At 38.4% G+C, this 17,867-nt stretch overlaps 1 protein-coding gene across 1 annotated transcript; it reads right to left on the reverse strand.

Annotated features, from left to right (window-relative positions):
* Window positions 1–2,803: 2,803 nt before the first annotated feature.
* On the reverse strand, window positions 2,804–5,738 carry LOC112569508. The gene is made up of 6 exons (XM_025247313.1): window positions 5,658–5,738; window positions 5,014–5,352; window positions 4,663–4,790; window positions 4,275–4,485; window positions 3,495–3,809; window positions 2,804–3,157 (listed from the first exon to the last, which is right to left on the reverse strand). Exons 1-6 carry the CDS (start codon window positions 5,707–5,709, stop codon window positions 2,862–2,864), a joined length of 1,341 nt encoding a protein of 446 aa, XP_025103098.1. The 5' UTR covers window positions 5,710–5,738; the 3' UTR covers window positions 2,804–2,861.
* Window positions 5,739–17,867: the final 12,129 nt, after the last annotated feature.

Raw genomic sequence — 17,867 nt, forward strand, 5'->3', positions numbered from 1 at the left:
CCTATTTTCTAAGCAAATTTTGTCCAGTTTTAAACAACATATTTCCCCACTATCAGATCGTTGAAACATCAGTCAAGAGAAAACAAGACCATCTTGTTCTTTAACAACATCTCAGATAATTTGTTTTTTTCATTTTACACTCGTTCCATCAGTCAAAGTCTCAATTATTCAAAATTTTTCTATAAAAAAGAGAGAAGGGAAAGCAATGTGTCAGACTGGTATCCATTTTAGGGCGTCAGTCATTGGTATAGAATAAACGCGTTTACCGACGATTAAGAACATTGGGAATAATGAATGCAAAATAAAGTCTTTAAAGCGAATATTTTTCCTTGTCTTTTACATTTTACACATCATGCTCTGCCTAGAACTAACCAATCCTCATAACACAACTTTAGTCTCAGGCTTATGTTAATAGAAAGACGAATTATTTCCAAGTCTTCTTCAAACACTTTAAAACGCACTTGACACGGAAATGTTTTTGAGTGTCAATCCTCCCTATAATTCTATAAAGAGACTTCCAACTTAAATCGATATGACTAAATAAACTCTTCAAATTTCTTCTCATGATCTTATTTTCCAAAACTGACTTTCGGTTTTCGAAATAGTTCTTAGGTTTCACTTGTCAGTACATTCATTATTATGTCTCTCTCTAAACTACACAAACCCCGATGCACTCCACACACACACTCAAGAAAAACTCTGGATGTTCTCTGCCTATTTCTTATTTTTCAATTGTTCTTGTTCTTCCTGCCTTTAGCATCACTCTATGTGTCATCAGTCCTATCCTGACAACACGCAGCTTTACTGCATCAGGTCGCTGTCAGCATTTCACTGCCATCATAACTACGAGGTGTGTCTGAAAAATAACGAAACAGGTTTCACAAACAATTTATTTCAATTCCAAGCAGCAAACTATATGTTTTCCTCTTCAAAGTAACTCATTCGAGTCTAATGCACTTTTTCATTTTTTTCTGTCATACGTCTGTGCACTGCTGGAAGGGTTCATCCGTGATGCCGTTCAGAGACGGTAACTGTGTGAATGACATGAACAGCAGGCCTGTGCACCACCCAATGTAAAAGATGATTTTTTTAAATGATTGGGTTTAGTTGCTGATGGGTAAAACAGTCGCTTGTTTGTCTGTTTGTTTGTTTGTTTTTTGCTTTGTTTTGCTTATGTTTTGGGGGTTTTTTGTCTGGTTTTTTGCGTGATTTTATTGTGTGGCGTAGAATTAGGAATCTCCTGCCCCACTTTCTCCCTAGTGTGTCAATACTGCAGCCATTCAAGTAAGCTCCAATTGGAAAATTCTTTTAAAATAACGATAACTTTCCACCCGTCCTTTCTGTGCGACCTGTTTATAGGCCTGGACTGCGTGCTTTGTTTATAATGTTAAGTTATCCTGGATTTCCGTTTATTTCTGCCTTTTATAATACTGGTTTCTGTTAAAATTCTTTGATTATCATTTTCTTTTGTGCCAGAAGACTTGCAAGTTCTCTGTTAATTAAAGGTCAAGCTCCAGTGTGTTATTTGTTAATTAGTATTTAAGGAACGTCATATGCCTCATCGAAATGTCTAGCTCTAATATAACGCATGGGGATACAAAGAATTGTTAGTCAGCGGTCGCACTTACCTTTTAATTATGCCCTGCAGCAGTTTACAGCTTCTCGCTGAACTCATGTCCAGGACGTCGTTGACCATCGCGCGCAAGCGTACTCAAAGAAAAAAATTGCTAAAGATGGTAGGAATTGAAGTGGAGTTTGCAATCCACTCATAGGGTGTTCATTCAAGCCGATAACTTTAGTCTTATTACCGCAGCTTTACTGCTCTTAGTCCTGTCGCCCAGGTGACGATATGCAAAAGTTTTCTACTGAATCACCCTACAAGAGGGAATTTTAGCTCCGAAGTCCATTCTAGTCTGTAAGTTTGTAAAGGGACTGGCATGATTTCCAGCAAGGCGCTAACAACCCTAATTAACATTTTTGTTTGTTTTAATTGCTGTGTTGATTTGTTTGTTTGTTTGGTTTTGTTGTTGTTTTTCGTGTTAGGGATAGAAATAAGACTACTCACCAAAGGTAATCACTACAGAGAAGTTCTCACCACCAGCTTCGTTGATAACTTGTATCTTGTAATGGCCAGCTGTATGACACGTTGTGTTGACGACTGTCAGAGTACAGGTGCATAGGTAACGCTGTACTTGGCCAGCCCTGCAGGTGATGTTTATCATGGAACCTTCAACTTCATTCTCTATACCTTCAGTGCTATTCACCGAACAATTTACCAACCACACGTGATACTCGTGTGGTACGGGGTAAGCGATGAGGTCAAAATTTATTGCCGATTGTGGTTTTACATTTGTACTCTCCAAAGTAGGTAGAAAGCACACTTCGAGGCTTACCTGTCAAATAGACATATCACACACAACACATTTCAAACTTCAATAAGACAGTAATATGAAATCGTTCACATAACGGCTTACCTACAGTCATGTAAATAACGAAAGCACTGCAGGATATATTTTGAAGATTATTTATTCTTTATTCAAATTCCTGTATTGTTTAAATGCCGTAAAGAACAGCAATGTTAAAAAGAAATTTGTCAATGAGGGTATTTCCTTCTTACTGATGTTTTATACAGTACCCAATCAGGATTTAGCAATTTCTGAAGTTGCAGAGAGCTAGTGTGCTTAAGGTAGACGAAACCATTCCTTCACTGTACTTGAACATCTTCATCGTTGTAACAATTGATAACGATCTTTCCCACTCATCTCTTTACGTTCATATGTCTCGGTCAGGGGGCATACATTCTCTATGCTCTGAATATTTGACAAAATACCCTCATTTCAAGAGGACCTGAAGCGAAATGTTTACTTACAAAAGACACTGAGGTCGAGACTGCGCGAGTTGGTCATGACTGACTGAAGATTAATCTCATTCCACGCTGTGCACGTGTAACTGGCCGTGCTTTCACAACTAGCGATAAATGTATAATTGACAGAAGACGACTCTGTCCACGTGACTGTGTCGTTGAAGTGGTTGTAGATGGACATCTTTGGTGTAGGCCGGCCATCGGACTCACACAAGAAGTTCACCTGATCTCCCTCCATCGATGACGCATTTTTTTCTTTGCCGTTGAGTAAAAATCTGTTTATTTTGGACGCGTCTGTAAATAAAATAATGTTCCTGATGCCAGTAAAGGTATCAGCTGACAGCTTGTTAATTTTAGCCATTTTGAGTCTGAAGCATTATTATCTGGTTACACTGAAAGACAGACAGTGAAACAGATATAAAATTTATGCAAAAATCTACCTTTTTCATCTCTGTATGCAAACATTTACTAATACAACTTCTGATCATTCGTCTGTACACTCAGTAGCAGATAGAAGACAAAAAGAAAAAAAAAAGGCTAAATAAAGATGTACACAAATAAGCTACCTAAAAATTTGCACCTTAATACTATCATCAGAGAACCAAAAAATAAGAAATAAGCGTTCACTTACACCCCACATTAGCAATGTATTTTTCTCCACGAATCTCATTTAGTCCCCAAAGCACCTGACACTCGAACCAGGTTGTACCATGATCTAACAAAGTCAAGTACTGACTATGTTGTTGTTGTTGTTGTTGTTGTTGTGATGCTGAAGTTTGTCGTTCTTGCCTGCCTCTTTGCCCCTGGCTTGTCTGGTTATTTGTGATCATTCTTAGAGATCCCGCAGGCTGACCCAGACTAGTGGCAGTACAGGTACACATGACGCTTGTATTTTCTAACACATAGGGGTGTGGACGACAGGAGATGGTTGGCGAGTTAGGACGTTCTGCACACATAATCAACATTTCTACTCTGCTAATGTGTAAGTGAATAATTGTGCTTTTCCAGACTGGAAAAATATTGTAGGTAGGAATCTTTTCTTGCTGTTTTGTTTAAACGTTATAGAACAAACAAATTTGAGGTGTTTCTATGTTTACTTCATATTCCACGACAATGGTAGGCGTGCATGTTTACATGCTTGTGCATGCGCCTCAGAAGCGAGTCAACTAGTTTTTATCCTTTCCACTTGTGCGAAACTTTTGAGAGTTTTCAGATACATACATGAGGAAGAATTGAAGCTGTGTAAACCACCGCATACAGATGTGTGAGAGTGTAAGAGAGAGAGAGTGTGTGTGTGAGAGAGAGAGAGGTCTTCAGTGCTTGAGAGAGGGAAAGAGTGGGGGAAATATTCAAATATAAGGAAGGTAAAAGTTTATTCTCTTTCCATCTCATGTCAACAATATTAGCTTACCAACTGTAATCCACTCGTAATCACCGGTAAAGATTACACTGTAAGTCCGTTCTCCAGGTAAAACGACTACGTAGAATTCATATTGCCCTTCCTGTGCTGCCAGAGTTGTCTTGAAATGACAGGAACCTGACACCTTCACTTCGTTCTTGGTTATCCTCTCTCTGGTCGGTGACGTCACCATAGTGACGTGGTTTAACGTTTCATTCCTTGACTGTAATGAAACGATGCAAAAGGAAAACAAATAATGAGTAAAACAAAGTAAGAGCGAAAACAATGAAGAGGAACACAAAAAAGATTTAAAAGCAAATTGTGGTGAGGTGACCACCAAAAATTACTTTACAGATACGTATTGACAATAAATTCAAGAAATATTGCACTAAACACTCACTCCGCGTTTTCTCCGATAAAGGTGACACGTGTAAAGGCCACGTGAGGAGTAAACACTGCCGATGGTGCAGGAAACAGTCACAGACCATGATGTATTGACTGCTGTGCATGCTACGCCCTCTGGTAGAACTTAAAAAAAGAAGTGTTTTTCCAGGGTAGGTTTGTTAGGGAATGATTAAGAGAAATAGCATACTTGAGAAAATTGCAAAATGAATTTGATTATAAGCAAGACATGGACCATGTGTATATATATATATGTAAAGGGAAATGATACAAATATTTTTAAAGAAAAATAATCGTGAAATAAAATTTGAAGAAAAAAAAGTACAGAAGAAAAGGACAAAGTGCTTACACACATAGCTGAGTTCACAAACTGCCACGTGATTTATCTCAGCCTTATGAACACATTGAAGACTGCTGTTCAAGAAATGAACGATGTCTGAACGATTGACAGCTCTGATGGTCATTGAGCTTGATTCGTGAGATTTTCTTATGTTGGCAAAAAAAAGGTTTTTAAAATTATTCATTTCATCACATGTATATTCGCATGTTGCTAACAACTCAGAACTCGGTGCATCCTGAAATCCCAATCTCCACTCTATTCGTCCCTCAGCCGTACAGGTGAAGACAGTGTCTTGGCCAGCCAGCACTTCTTTTATGCCATTATCACCACAGGGGGAGATGTTTACACCTGAAAATGTCTGAACTTTACTAAACAAAAACTCGGTGTCACATTTTGTATGCCTTGTTCCCGTAAATAAACTCTTGTATCGACTATAACTTTGCATCATAGCTTTGATGGTAAATACCTGTGTTAAAGTATCTCGTTTCTCATTTAAAATAGTAATGAAATATCATGTATTTTACAAAGATTAGAGTAAAAAATAATTCGTTTTTAAATCGCTGTCTTCCTTTCATCTATTTCTGGACTGTCAACGTCTTTCATTTTCGCACAAGAGCTTATCACGTTAAAACATTTAAAAGAGTGATCTTTACCTGTGACAAATAATAGAGAATCAAAGATAACCACGAAACCCTGTATCCACATAGTTTACGGTGAAATCTTCTCGTTTCCTATGAGGCTTCAATGCAGCTTTTCAGTGTTACTTCCTGTAAAGAGGTTCATAAGCCAAGACTAAAGCTTCCTTGTTTCTGATGTATGTGCTCGATTAAAGGGGAAAGCAATGGAAATGATTAGATGCTTGCTTTCAGAATCACGTCTTACAAAAATTTCGGGTTGCAAAGAAATTGTTTACTAACAATCGCGTCTGCTTCAGGCTGATTCATAAAGACTGCTCTGTTTATATACACTGTCGAAAAAAAAAGCAGCCTTCAATGCGGACACGTTAGAAAAAAAAAAGCATAAACGATATTGGAATAATATTAGAAGTTTTGTTGACTGGACAGCGTGACCTAAATTTCTATAATTTATAGATTGCGAGAAAGAAGGAAATCTTTCTATCCGCGGAGAGATATAGTTTACAGTAAAGATATAAACAGGCTGTAGTTCTGATTGCGTCCTGTCATGGGAAAAAGGAGGGTTCGGATCCTTGGCTTTGTTTGTGTGTTAAGGTCTGTACAAAGGACAACCAATCTCAGCAAGCGACGCTGAAAGAGGTATGTGGAAGGTTTAGTGGCATTATATCTTTTCACACACAGATTGTTGTCCCGACAACTTCTTTCAGAACGATTGTTATATCGAAGCATGCAGTAGCTACATTAAGATATTACAGTTTATAATCTTATCCTCCGTCATATCAGTATTTTTTTTTTCGATTTCCTCAGACCTGTGGTTTAGATGCTGTTGTAAGTAAAGGATCATTTTAAAGCTCAAACTTTTGAACGAGAATTATTCAGAACATCATTACATGTACTTATAATTTAAGCACAATTTGCCATTCCCTTTAAATTCTAGTCACTGACTAACGCTTATTCACGACTACTTTTCAGAAAATGATGATGGATCATCTGTATCTAAATATTCACTTTCAGTTACTTGACAGATAAAGGAAGTCTTTGAAGCTGTATGCTTTATGAGGAATAAGTTCATCTATATCCCCAAAAGCGTGGACATTCTTGGCAATACTAACCAAGTGATGACATAAGGGAGAGAACTATAGCTTTTAAAGAGTAAAATTTTTGTTAAGGGTTTAATTTCTCGAAGGCACTAATTAAGAGAGTAAGCATCCCCATTCTGTCACGAGAAACAAGCCTTAAAACATCGACAAACAAACAGAAGAACTCTGGGTCGAGAGAAATAAATCACATCCGTTAAGTCTTGTCTGTATCTTCATACGTTTCTTTTACTCAAGTACGATAATCAGGTATATTCATATGCATATATAAAAGTTAGACTGGCGATGTTTGATAACTTCCTTCAGTGATAGACGAGGTTTATTGCTTAGATTTAATAATCTTAAATAATTTTAATATAATTTTATTTAGCTTTTTTAATTCCTTTAATAACTCTCTAATAAATGCATTTCCATTTTGCAGGAAAACAATATCATAAATTCCTTTTAACATCAAACTATTCTAGCAATCAGGTGATCATGAGAGAGAGAGAAAAATTGAACAAAGAAACGATTTTTCTTTTATTAGGCCTTCGTTCTGTTTCAAGGGGTAAGTGGTTTCACATACAAATATAGAAAAGTCTCGTGTAGCCTTAAGAGAGTTTCAGAAACTCAGCGTAAAAACACAGAATGGTTTATTTTAATACATTGCGCAAAAAAAAACCAACCCATCCAACCGCTCTCGTAATGTTGAAAAGGAAGAAGAAGACGATGATGAAGATGAAGATGATGATGATGATGAAGATAATGATGAAAAAGATAAATATGGGCAACATAGTGGTATGTCCTTCGAGATGCTGTAGCCCGGCACATGGTAGATGTTAAGCGGTTTCCTGATAAGTTGATGATGACAAGAGAGATAACTTGTTTGATCAAGGGGAATAAAAAATCAGAGCTTGATCTTATCTTGGTTCTGGTCAGTCTTCGATCTACAATTATCGTTACACCACATCCACATAGACACTTTCTTTTTCTTGACTGCCCTAATGAAATGAAGCTTTATTCGTCAGTGTCCACATCTGCTTGCTAACACAAAGAGCAATGTTTATGTGAAGTAATAGTTTTAATTTCTTAGATTGATTTGCAATTGGTTTAAGGAGTTAAATAGAGGTTGTTGTGCGCAAAGGTTAAGAGTCTTTTGTTATTTTGGTCACTTGTCTGTTGGTGTTCATGCTCCCATATAGCCACCGCCAGACAAACGCCACAGTTTACTCCAGTAAAACCAGAACAGGACTGCACACATTTCAGTTTTTATTTCAAAGGCTATTGGAATGAACAAAGTTATGTAATAGTTCAGAACTTCATTGAATAAAGGATGCTCAAGAACTGAGCCCCGATTCTCCTTACAAAAATATTTAAAGTCACAAGTATATTTGAGATACTTCATTAGTCATAGACGTACAAGGCCAGTCAGGACAGAAACCAGGTCAAAATGATGCCAGAGATCAAATGTCCCAAGAAGGCACTGGAGAAGATGGAAATGGTCAAGTGTCAAGCAACCCACAGATCACAATGAGTTTTGGTCCCTGTCGCAAGCAGATAGCAAGTCATTTGTCATTCGCAACAGTGCCGTCTCAATCGAATAATTCTCATGAAAAGCCTGACTAAAATGGTTTGAGTAGAATATAGCTGCAGAAATGGTTGAAGAATTTGAACGTTTGGACAGGGGAGAATAGAGACATTACAGCGATAGTTTTGATAGGGCCTGTCACGATCAGGGAGTAGAGGGGTATGCGGTAGTGGCGCCTAAGTGCTCATACCCTTCTCTTACGTGGAAAACGTGGGAACATACATTTTTTGGACCCAACGTGCAATCCATGCCATGCTCACCCCGAGTCAAAGTTGCTTGGTTGGTTTACTTAGTAGAAATAATGCAATTTCGGATTAGGGGAAGAGGGAGAAGAAGGAAACCGGAGGACCCGGAGAAAACCCACGACGTGTCAAGCTTGACAGGAGTAAGTATTTAAGGCCGACCGCGAGCAGCCAGTGGGTTCTTGCTGGCCCAATGATCTTTTGCTTGATACCAGACCGAGACTGCTTGATTCTTTGTGCTGAGAGCAGGAAGTTGATACTGATTCAGAGACAAGGAACAGTTGGCGAGGAAGCATGAGAAAGCTTCGTTGGACGAGCAATCTAGGTGTCGAACAAGGAAGATCTACCATATGCTGACATTAAGCGAAGTGGGATCAGTAACCTGGTGTAGAACAAGGATCTGAGAGCGGTCATCGAGAAGAACCGTAGGACAACCACCTAACTACAGCTTTAGGGGGGAGGGTATCGAAGCACTGACCAGCGCCGTGCTGTAGCCACATTGCCAGCCAGGCGCCCTCATCACCTGGGGGAAACCGAGCTTTTGTGGGGTCAACTGCCTGAGGGAGAGTGGTAGGAGGACTACATCCTGATACTATATCCTGATACAATTGAAAATTGCAGATTCAAAGTAAGAACTTTCCTTCCGTAAAAGCGGAGGGAGAGTCTTGTGACCATATGACTAGTTTAAAAGACCATGTGCTCGCAGCTACGGCCATTTTTCAATCTGTCCACAAGGGAAGCGGTCGACACAGACGTCTTAAAATAGACAGGTACTTTATCCATCTTTGCAGGGTTGTAAATATTTCAACCACTCTGAGAAAGGCTTCCGTAAGACCATAAGCTTAACATTTTGATAACATTTTCGCACTAGAATCCTAGCCAAGGAAAAATGACCCCACTGCCATGAGGGAAATCTTGGGAAAGGTAAAGGCTACGAAGTAAACCCCTACAGAAAATCTGGATGCTACCATGGCATCAGCGAACGAAAACTTTCTACGATGAAGGTACCGGCCAGGGCCCAGCGACTGCGTGTTCTTGAGCAGGTGGACTACCGGCTGTGGTTCACTTGGAGAGGAGCTGGGCGCTACCAAGTGTATAATGTTTAATATAAAGACCATGGAGATAGTCCACAAAAGGAACATGTTTGATCGGTCGAGACCTGGATCAACAATGACCGAGCTCCCTATCGGCCGGCTCCAGCGTGGGGTCAGCGGGAAGTGTGCTACTGGAGCAAATCAGAAATCAAACTGAAAGAGGCAACATCCATTGGCACGTGTAATGTAAATATGTTTCATCAGTGCAGCAAAGTTCAACAACTTACCCAGGAGCTGAAACGGCACCGATGGGACATTGTGGGGTTTGGTGAAGGTTAGATGGACAGGATTTGGGGGAAACGACAACGGCCGACTGCCACAAACTGTGGTACAGTGGGGAGGACGCCGGACATGAGTTCGGTATGGGCTTCATCGTGCCAATCTGCAATATACACTTTGCATAGATCTGTTAGCAGGCACTAACAAAGAACTGCAAGACCTCACCGACAGACTGACAGTTCAAATGCATGTGGAATGGACACCAGCACTGAAAAGAGCAAAGTAATGATCAACGGCAGCAGCAAAGCAGAGATCTATATGAACGAAGTTACCAAGAGGTCAGCAGCTTCAAATACTTGGAAGCCAACCTCTCCAAGGACAGCAGCTCCACGCCAGATATCCGCATCCGGATCGCAACAGCAACAGCAGCAATGGCTAGGCTAGATAGTATATGGCATAGCAAAAAAAAAAAAAAAAGGTTCACTACCAAGTACAAGCTGTACAAATCCCTGGTGGTGTCGATCCTGCTCTATGGATGTGACACGCGGACTCCGCTACCCATGACGGAAATGAGAATCAAGGCATTTGAGAACAGGTGCTTAGGAAGACCGACGACTTTGTAAGAAACAAGATTGCCACACTCGTAGGACACCAGGATCCACTACTTTAAAAAGTAAGCTGGATTTTTTTGGCCATGTGACCCGGCATGACACTTTGTCGAAGACTGTCCTTCAAGGCACCTTGGAGGGTGGCGGACGCCACGGTGACAAGAACTGGTTTACGAAGGTCAAAGACTGGACTGGTCGTCCTGTACAGGACATACTGACCATCTCCCACAATAGACAAGAGTGGCAGGCTTGTCTATCCATGCAATGCCCCCAACGACAGGTACCGGTCAAGGAACGACTGACAGGGCACGTGGCTTCCAGTATATAGTGGAAAGGGGTGGACACCCATTTATTCTAGGTAGCTATTCTTTTTTGGCTGTTGTACAGATGCATAACACATGCAATACAATACTTAGAGATATAAAACAAACAGCATTTGCACATAAGATAGCAGTCATTTAACAATGCATCTATTAAGCAAGCCATTCAAAACAATGTATATACAATCTCATCAGTTTTTGGTGCAATCACAGAGTTTATCGGAAATATTTCATCCACACGTGTTCTTATCATCTTTTGTCTAAAACTGCTCTTAACACCCTTCAACACAAACTTTTTACATGTGATCTGTCATCTTATTATATATCGATATAACCTGAGAATGAAACAATATTCATTATGATCTTTAAATTATAATCATTTAAAAGTGTTCACTTCGCGTCTTTCTCTCCCCCTATATAACATGGATGCTAATGCTCTCCCACAACTCAGATACAGATGGCGCCTTAGATTCCTTAAATGGACGCTGAAATAACCCCGAGACTTGACCCAACCTTCCCAACTCCTTCTTTCTCTCTGTCCTTCCTTCTATTCTGTAATAGAGGTGTATCTCCTGGTACGACAGGTCGTGTAGTCCTCAAACAGTTTGAGTGGTGGATATCTTGAAACCAATCCCGGTACCAGAGTCTCCCGAATACAATCATAAATTACATAACTTCAATATATGTCGATCATTCATACATCGCTGTCGGGTACATGCTGCGAAAATAGAAATGAACGCGCACAATTAATGCTCTATTATCAAATTTTACGTTTTATAGTATCTTCTCTTATATAATGCCTATTTAATTAAACTACACTACTCTTTAGATCGTGGTCTTCAGCATGGCCCGGACAGGCGTCCACACCCATATACATACAAAGTCATTGGTCCTTCATTCCATTTTGGAGATTTCGAACAGTTTTCTGAGGCAGATATACACACATTCACACATAAATACACTAAAAATGTCAAATAGGAAAAGGTATCTCCATGTACTTCCACATCCACCAAAAGTTGCAAGCCAAGAAGACTGCGTCGAATAATTTTGGTGTACATGCCACTGATGTCAGTTTATCTGCCGATAATGAGAGGAAAACACTATGAAACAAAACTCGGCAAAAAAATAAAACAAACAAAAAAACAAGCAAACAAACAAACCAAAAAGCAAAAAAAAAAAAAACAAAAAAAAAACGACGACGACGACGACGAAAACAACAGTTAGTGACTACAAACACCCTTTCACTCCTTGTGCCTCGTGTTTTTTGTTTTAATCATCAGACTGATAAACAAGTTCATCAAATTCATAATGCCACTGAGGTTCTTTTCACTCTTTCCTATAGTAATGTTCATTTTAATTCCGTGCAGTTTATTTAATTTTAAACATTTCATTAAAACATATATCTTTTGCATGTTTGAAGAATACAAAGTTTAAGATGTACCTCACTAGAAATATAAAGTATCGCTAAGGTTAGCTTAAACTGTTTATTTATCTGTTTTCTAAATCTCCCCACATGGTTTATGGATCAAATTTCTTAAGTTCTCAAAAATACATTTAAAATTAAACCTACTTTAAATACAGTTTTACTGGTTTTAATTTCCAGCCTGTGAATGAAAAACAAAACTAAACTTAGGCGTCTATCGTTAAGACTTTGCAGTCGAATAAATTTAAACTTACAAAACTTACCAAGTCTGCAGCTGTTGTTCTTTATTTCCAGACTTCGTGGCATCTGGGAACAGTATTTGCATTCCAATAAACCCTCATGATCCGTATTCTGTTCAGTCACATCATATATAAATTTGTATGCATAAATGTCTTGTTTTGCCTCATCACACCAGCATGTAGAACCATTTTCTTGCCCGAAGTTAGGTGGAGCTGATGCTTTGCATAATGTTGTTGTTGTGTTTTTGCCTGTGAAATCAAATGTGACCATACGTTGCTCAAAACATTCTTCATGACTAACTGTTGCTGTATTTATTTTACATGTAAAAACATTTTGTCCTTTTTTGAGTAGTGGACAAATCATTTCTTCTCCAACAGACAGAACTGCAACAGAACAAAAATGAACATTGTTATTCATTCTATATTTATTAATTAAAGATGATTCCAGCATATAATGAACCTATTTTTATGAGACAAGACCTGAGATGTTATAAGAGATTAAAATGGAGATTATTTTCCATTCTCAGGAAAGACTTTTCACATCAGCCTGGTTTACTGGGAAGAATTAGAGTGCTTCCACTATAGATATATCTGGAACGGGTGATAAGGAGGGTCTTTTGCCCTCAGAAAATACCTGATGACCAGCCCCACTGATAAGTGCCACATCTATGAAGAAGTATATGTACCACAAAATCTGAATTCAGAACTTTAGAACTTTACCAGACTGCACAAAATCTGAAGGGCAGAACCTAGTTCTGGCAGATTAACAGCTTTGGTCAATAAACACGCTTTCTCTGATAATGTCCTAGCAGCTATGCTATACACTTATTATAAGCTGATTTATTTTCACTTTTTGACTTTGACTTTTTCGCGTACTTTTATTCTCTCTTTTATTTAATGGTCGCATCTTCTAGACTTGAAGATGAATGCTGGGAATTTCTTCTTTTAATATTTCATTAATTCTATACCCAGGCTCTACACACACTCAAATTACAATTTTTATGAAATACTATAGTTGCATCCTATCAAGCTTCTTATCTCAAAATGGATCTTTTGTACAGTCAAATTGGACAGGGTTCCCTCCTGAGAAAGGGAAAATGTTCCTGAGGTCCTAGAAAATACAATGAAACTTAAATTCCTAAATGTATAGAATGAGCGACAGAGCTGTGAAAAGAGCATGAATTTCTTGTATTTGATATACCAAAGCTATAAAAAGCAGGTTTTTTAGGTGAGCAGCATGAAGGGGGCTCAGGACAATAAAGGTAGTTGCTTTAATTATCAATTTTAATGAAGAAATGATGGGAAGTTAAGATGTCAGTAAATGCCAGCATGTATTTATCAAAAGATACAGGTGTGACAGAGGTAGCTAGTGACACCTATGTAGGATACAATAGGTAAGGTGCTGGATGACAACAACCCTGAGTAATGTGGCCCACATAATATATCTTCCACCTTTGCTGAGCTCAGTAACCCAATACCAGCAACCCACACAAGATTAAAGTAATAGACCCATGACAGTGTTCAGTTGTGGTGAGATGTGATAGGCTGGTTAACCACCCCATATATCCCCTGTTACACGGGTGCAAATGAATTAGTAATGATGCAATAGAGGAAATGTAATAAATATGGATTCAGATTTAAATGATATTACAGTAAGTATATGCCTGTGTACATAAATGTGCACATGCACGTATGCACAAATATTTAGACATACATGCATATTTACACTTGAGTAGTAATTGAACTGTTTCTTTCATACACACATATACATGCACTCTTGCACATGCATGTGCATATATACCAAATACATTCACACAAGCACACATATGCAGATTCATATAGCCACACACATGCACACATACATAAATTAACAGGTGTACATCCATGCATTTTATGCACACTCTATCACACCCAGCTACCTCACTGAGAAAAGACATACATCCAAGGACATGTGCCACTCACACACAAACACCCACCATATTCATAACACTTTTTCAACAGTATCAAAGTCAGGATGAAAGTGTTTTGCATGCATGCAATATACACAAAGATGCATATACTTAAACATTTTCTGAGCAAGCATTAAATACACCTCCATAAACACACATGTATGCAACACACACACATACACAAACACACAAAATAACAGGGTAAAGGTAGCTAGAGTACCCTGGTTACACACACACACACAAACACATTTATCAGGGCTTCTGCTTACGCAAAAAAATTGCGTACAGTACGCATTAAAAGTTCGGAGGACCCCTTCAATTTTCGTCAATGGGGTCCCAGGGGACCCCTTCAAATTTGGGCGAAGAACAGATACAAAATTGGGTAAGTGTAGTGTCCGACATCATAGACCAACCTATTGTTGTCGTCTGCTGCAAGGCGAGAGTAGCTTCCCTTGCACTGAGTTTGTTTTCCCTTACCAAGAAGAGTTCCATTAAAGGCCGATATCTTCCCCCCGGGGGGAAATGAGGGGTATCGTCCGTGCGAGGGAAGGTAGGAGTACACGAGGTGCGGACTGCCATCGGCCAGTCGTCTTCAATTACTACCCGGACAAAAGGCGGGGTGGACATCACAGGCACTGCCGACTAGCATGGCAATAAATCGTCTCCCTCACCCAGTACTTGCGGTAGGGTCTGAGCGCTGATGCGAAACGACTTCTATCTGAACATTCTGTCGGGGTTAGGACTGACTGTATTCTCCACAAACAAAACAAACTAGAATTTATAAAGGAGAGAAGAATGAACAGCGCAAATGACACAAACATAAAAACAACTGAATTGATCGCATAATGGTCGGGTTAGATAAGCCAAGAAAAGACCTTGAGGGCACTATGTTGCAGTCGTGAATTGATGGCCATTTGTAAAAGTTCAAAGATTGGACTCAAACCGAGGTGTACTTTAGGTCAGTCATCAGGAGGAATGAACAGAAAATATTAAATATTATTATCCCCTCTTATGAGTAAAGAAAGATGTAAGGAAAGACAGTATGTTCAGATAGAAGCCGTTTCGCCTCACTTTTCTTAGACCCTACATCAAGTATTAGTCGGCTGAGAAAGGCGTTTTATAGCTAAATATAGTTTGCAACTGAAACTCGTTTAATTTATTTGTACAGTTTCAAACACCTTCGATCCCCCTTCATCTCATGATTTACGTAACATTCAGAATCCACTGAATGTCACTGAGCTGTGGGCGCCACGTCATGCCGAGGTTCGCTTTTCTACCTTGCACCAGATTTTTTTATCCCAACTTTTATACTTTTAGCAACGTGCCACCTCTCGTTGATGTTTCTTACAACTCTAGTTCTCACTAACTTATTAATTGCCAGGTTACGGTCGAGAACTTCCTCTTGAATGATGGCATCTGAGGCATTCATACTTTCATACATCCTCTCCCATCCACCACCAGGTGCAGCTTATTTAACTTATTTCAAAGATGTCGTTGACAGCGTGGTTAAATTCATTGCCTTAGAAATGGAAAGAAAGTGCGCACCCCAAGTACAATGAGCATAAGCTCATCACAGATGCTTACACAGACTTCATGGCACAGAAATCTCGCCGTTTCTGACTAGACATTAAAGTGCTTTGTGTGCCTGAAAGGCAGTTGAACAAAGCATGTTGATTTGTTGATTTTTTTCACATTGTAAAGGGACCCCTTAGAGTTAGCCTGGGACCCCTTAGAAATCTGAAGAAGGGGTCCCTGGGACCCCAAAGAATTTAGCCTTAGCAGAAGCCCTGCATTTAGTATGAAAAATTCAATTCAAATGTTGTTGACATAAGTCATAAAACTATATTGACTGTCAAGTTAATTAAACCAGCACCAACATGGTTCAGATGTTTAATCAACATTCATCATTTTTTTTTCAAAGTTCACATGTCTTTTTTTAATACTAAATTAAAGGGTATTTAACTCTTTTTAAATATGCTGTTGTTTAAAAAAGTGTGCAAATACCATCTCCCTCTCTCTCTCTTTTTTGTATTTTTATGTGTTACTGTAAAATGTATTACACAGTAATGACACTATTGTCTCACAGTGACCTAACCAGGACTGCACAAGATCCAGTGTGTTAAATATTATAGTTATTTTTTTGGTAAGAAGCCCATATTAAAACATCTTGGACAGCAATAAGGAAAAGTCTACAACTGTATGAATCTGGAAAATCGAATTTCTTTATAGATGCAATGAAAATAATTATCAGAAAATAACTGTGCTATAACATTATAGAGAAGGGCATAATATAATCTTTATATTGGAATTTATAGAACATGTTATTAAATCAATGACATGTGTTTATGATTTCATATCTCTACCAACAATCAAATGATCAGAAGTGGAGAACATTGAAAATTGTTGGGTAATGATCAGCATTAGTTTATGGTCTTTGTATACAAAAAAAAATATATTAATATCAAACATGCTTCTGCCTGCATGTATACACTGGGAAAATGTGACTTGCAGATGTATCTCCTTAGTCTGTAAAAGTGATGTCATACAATTCTATTTGTCCTGTAGTAATGAAATATTTATTTAGATATCTTTAAATGCTGCTCAACATTGTAAAGATGGCCCCATCATACCAATTGTAAGTCAATGATGTTGAAGTGACCAAATCAAATAGTCCCTCCCTTTTTCTTACTGTCTCTCTCTTTCTCTTACACACAAAAAACATGAATACAATGTGAAGAAAGCCAAAGAACTCAGAGAAAATCATCAATGCTCAGCCCTGTAAATAGGTTTCTTATCCAGAAAGAGTAATGTCAACACCAAGATTTGAACGCACAACACTCAATTTTTACTGTTGTGGACACTTTAGCTACTGCTCATCAAAACACTTCCCAAATATCTTAACAGGCAAAGAGCAATTATCTTTTGAAAGAAACACGTACAAGCCAATGCACATGTGCAATAATACATGCTGTTTTACATGTATACACATGCCAGCATATTTGCACACTAATATATCAAAACATGCACACAGAGATTTATATTAAAAGACATGTATGGAGACAAAGCAACACAAGAATACACACATGCACACCTGCTTATATAAATAATCACACACATGTGCATACACAGGTGTGTACACACTTTCTAAAAAAAAAAATCATTAAATGTTGTATACCTAAGTCTTGAAACACTAATTGACCCTTAGATAAAACTAATATCCATCTATATTTCAGAAACTGAATCCAAATAAATTCTTTCTGAAAAATATTACATATTTATTATTAAATACCAGTTGAATATAAATACAACTAATTACTTTCAAAACATACTGTTAAGAAAAGCATGCAAACACTTCAACTCTCCTTTTACATGTGTGTGTATGTGTGTGTGAACTGTAAAATTAATTATGCATTGTGTTATGTAACCTAACCATCAGGACCACACAAGATAACATGTACACACAAAAATAT

Source organism: Pomacea canaliculata, linkage group LG7 (assembly GCF_003073045.1).
Source record: "Pomacea canaliculata isolate SZHN2017 linkage group LG7, ASM307304v1, whole genome shotgun sequence".
Classification (NCBI taxonomy): Eukaryota; Metazoa; Mollusca; class Gastropoda; order Architaenioglossa; family Ampullariidae; genus Pomacea; species Pomacea canaliculata.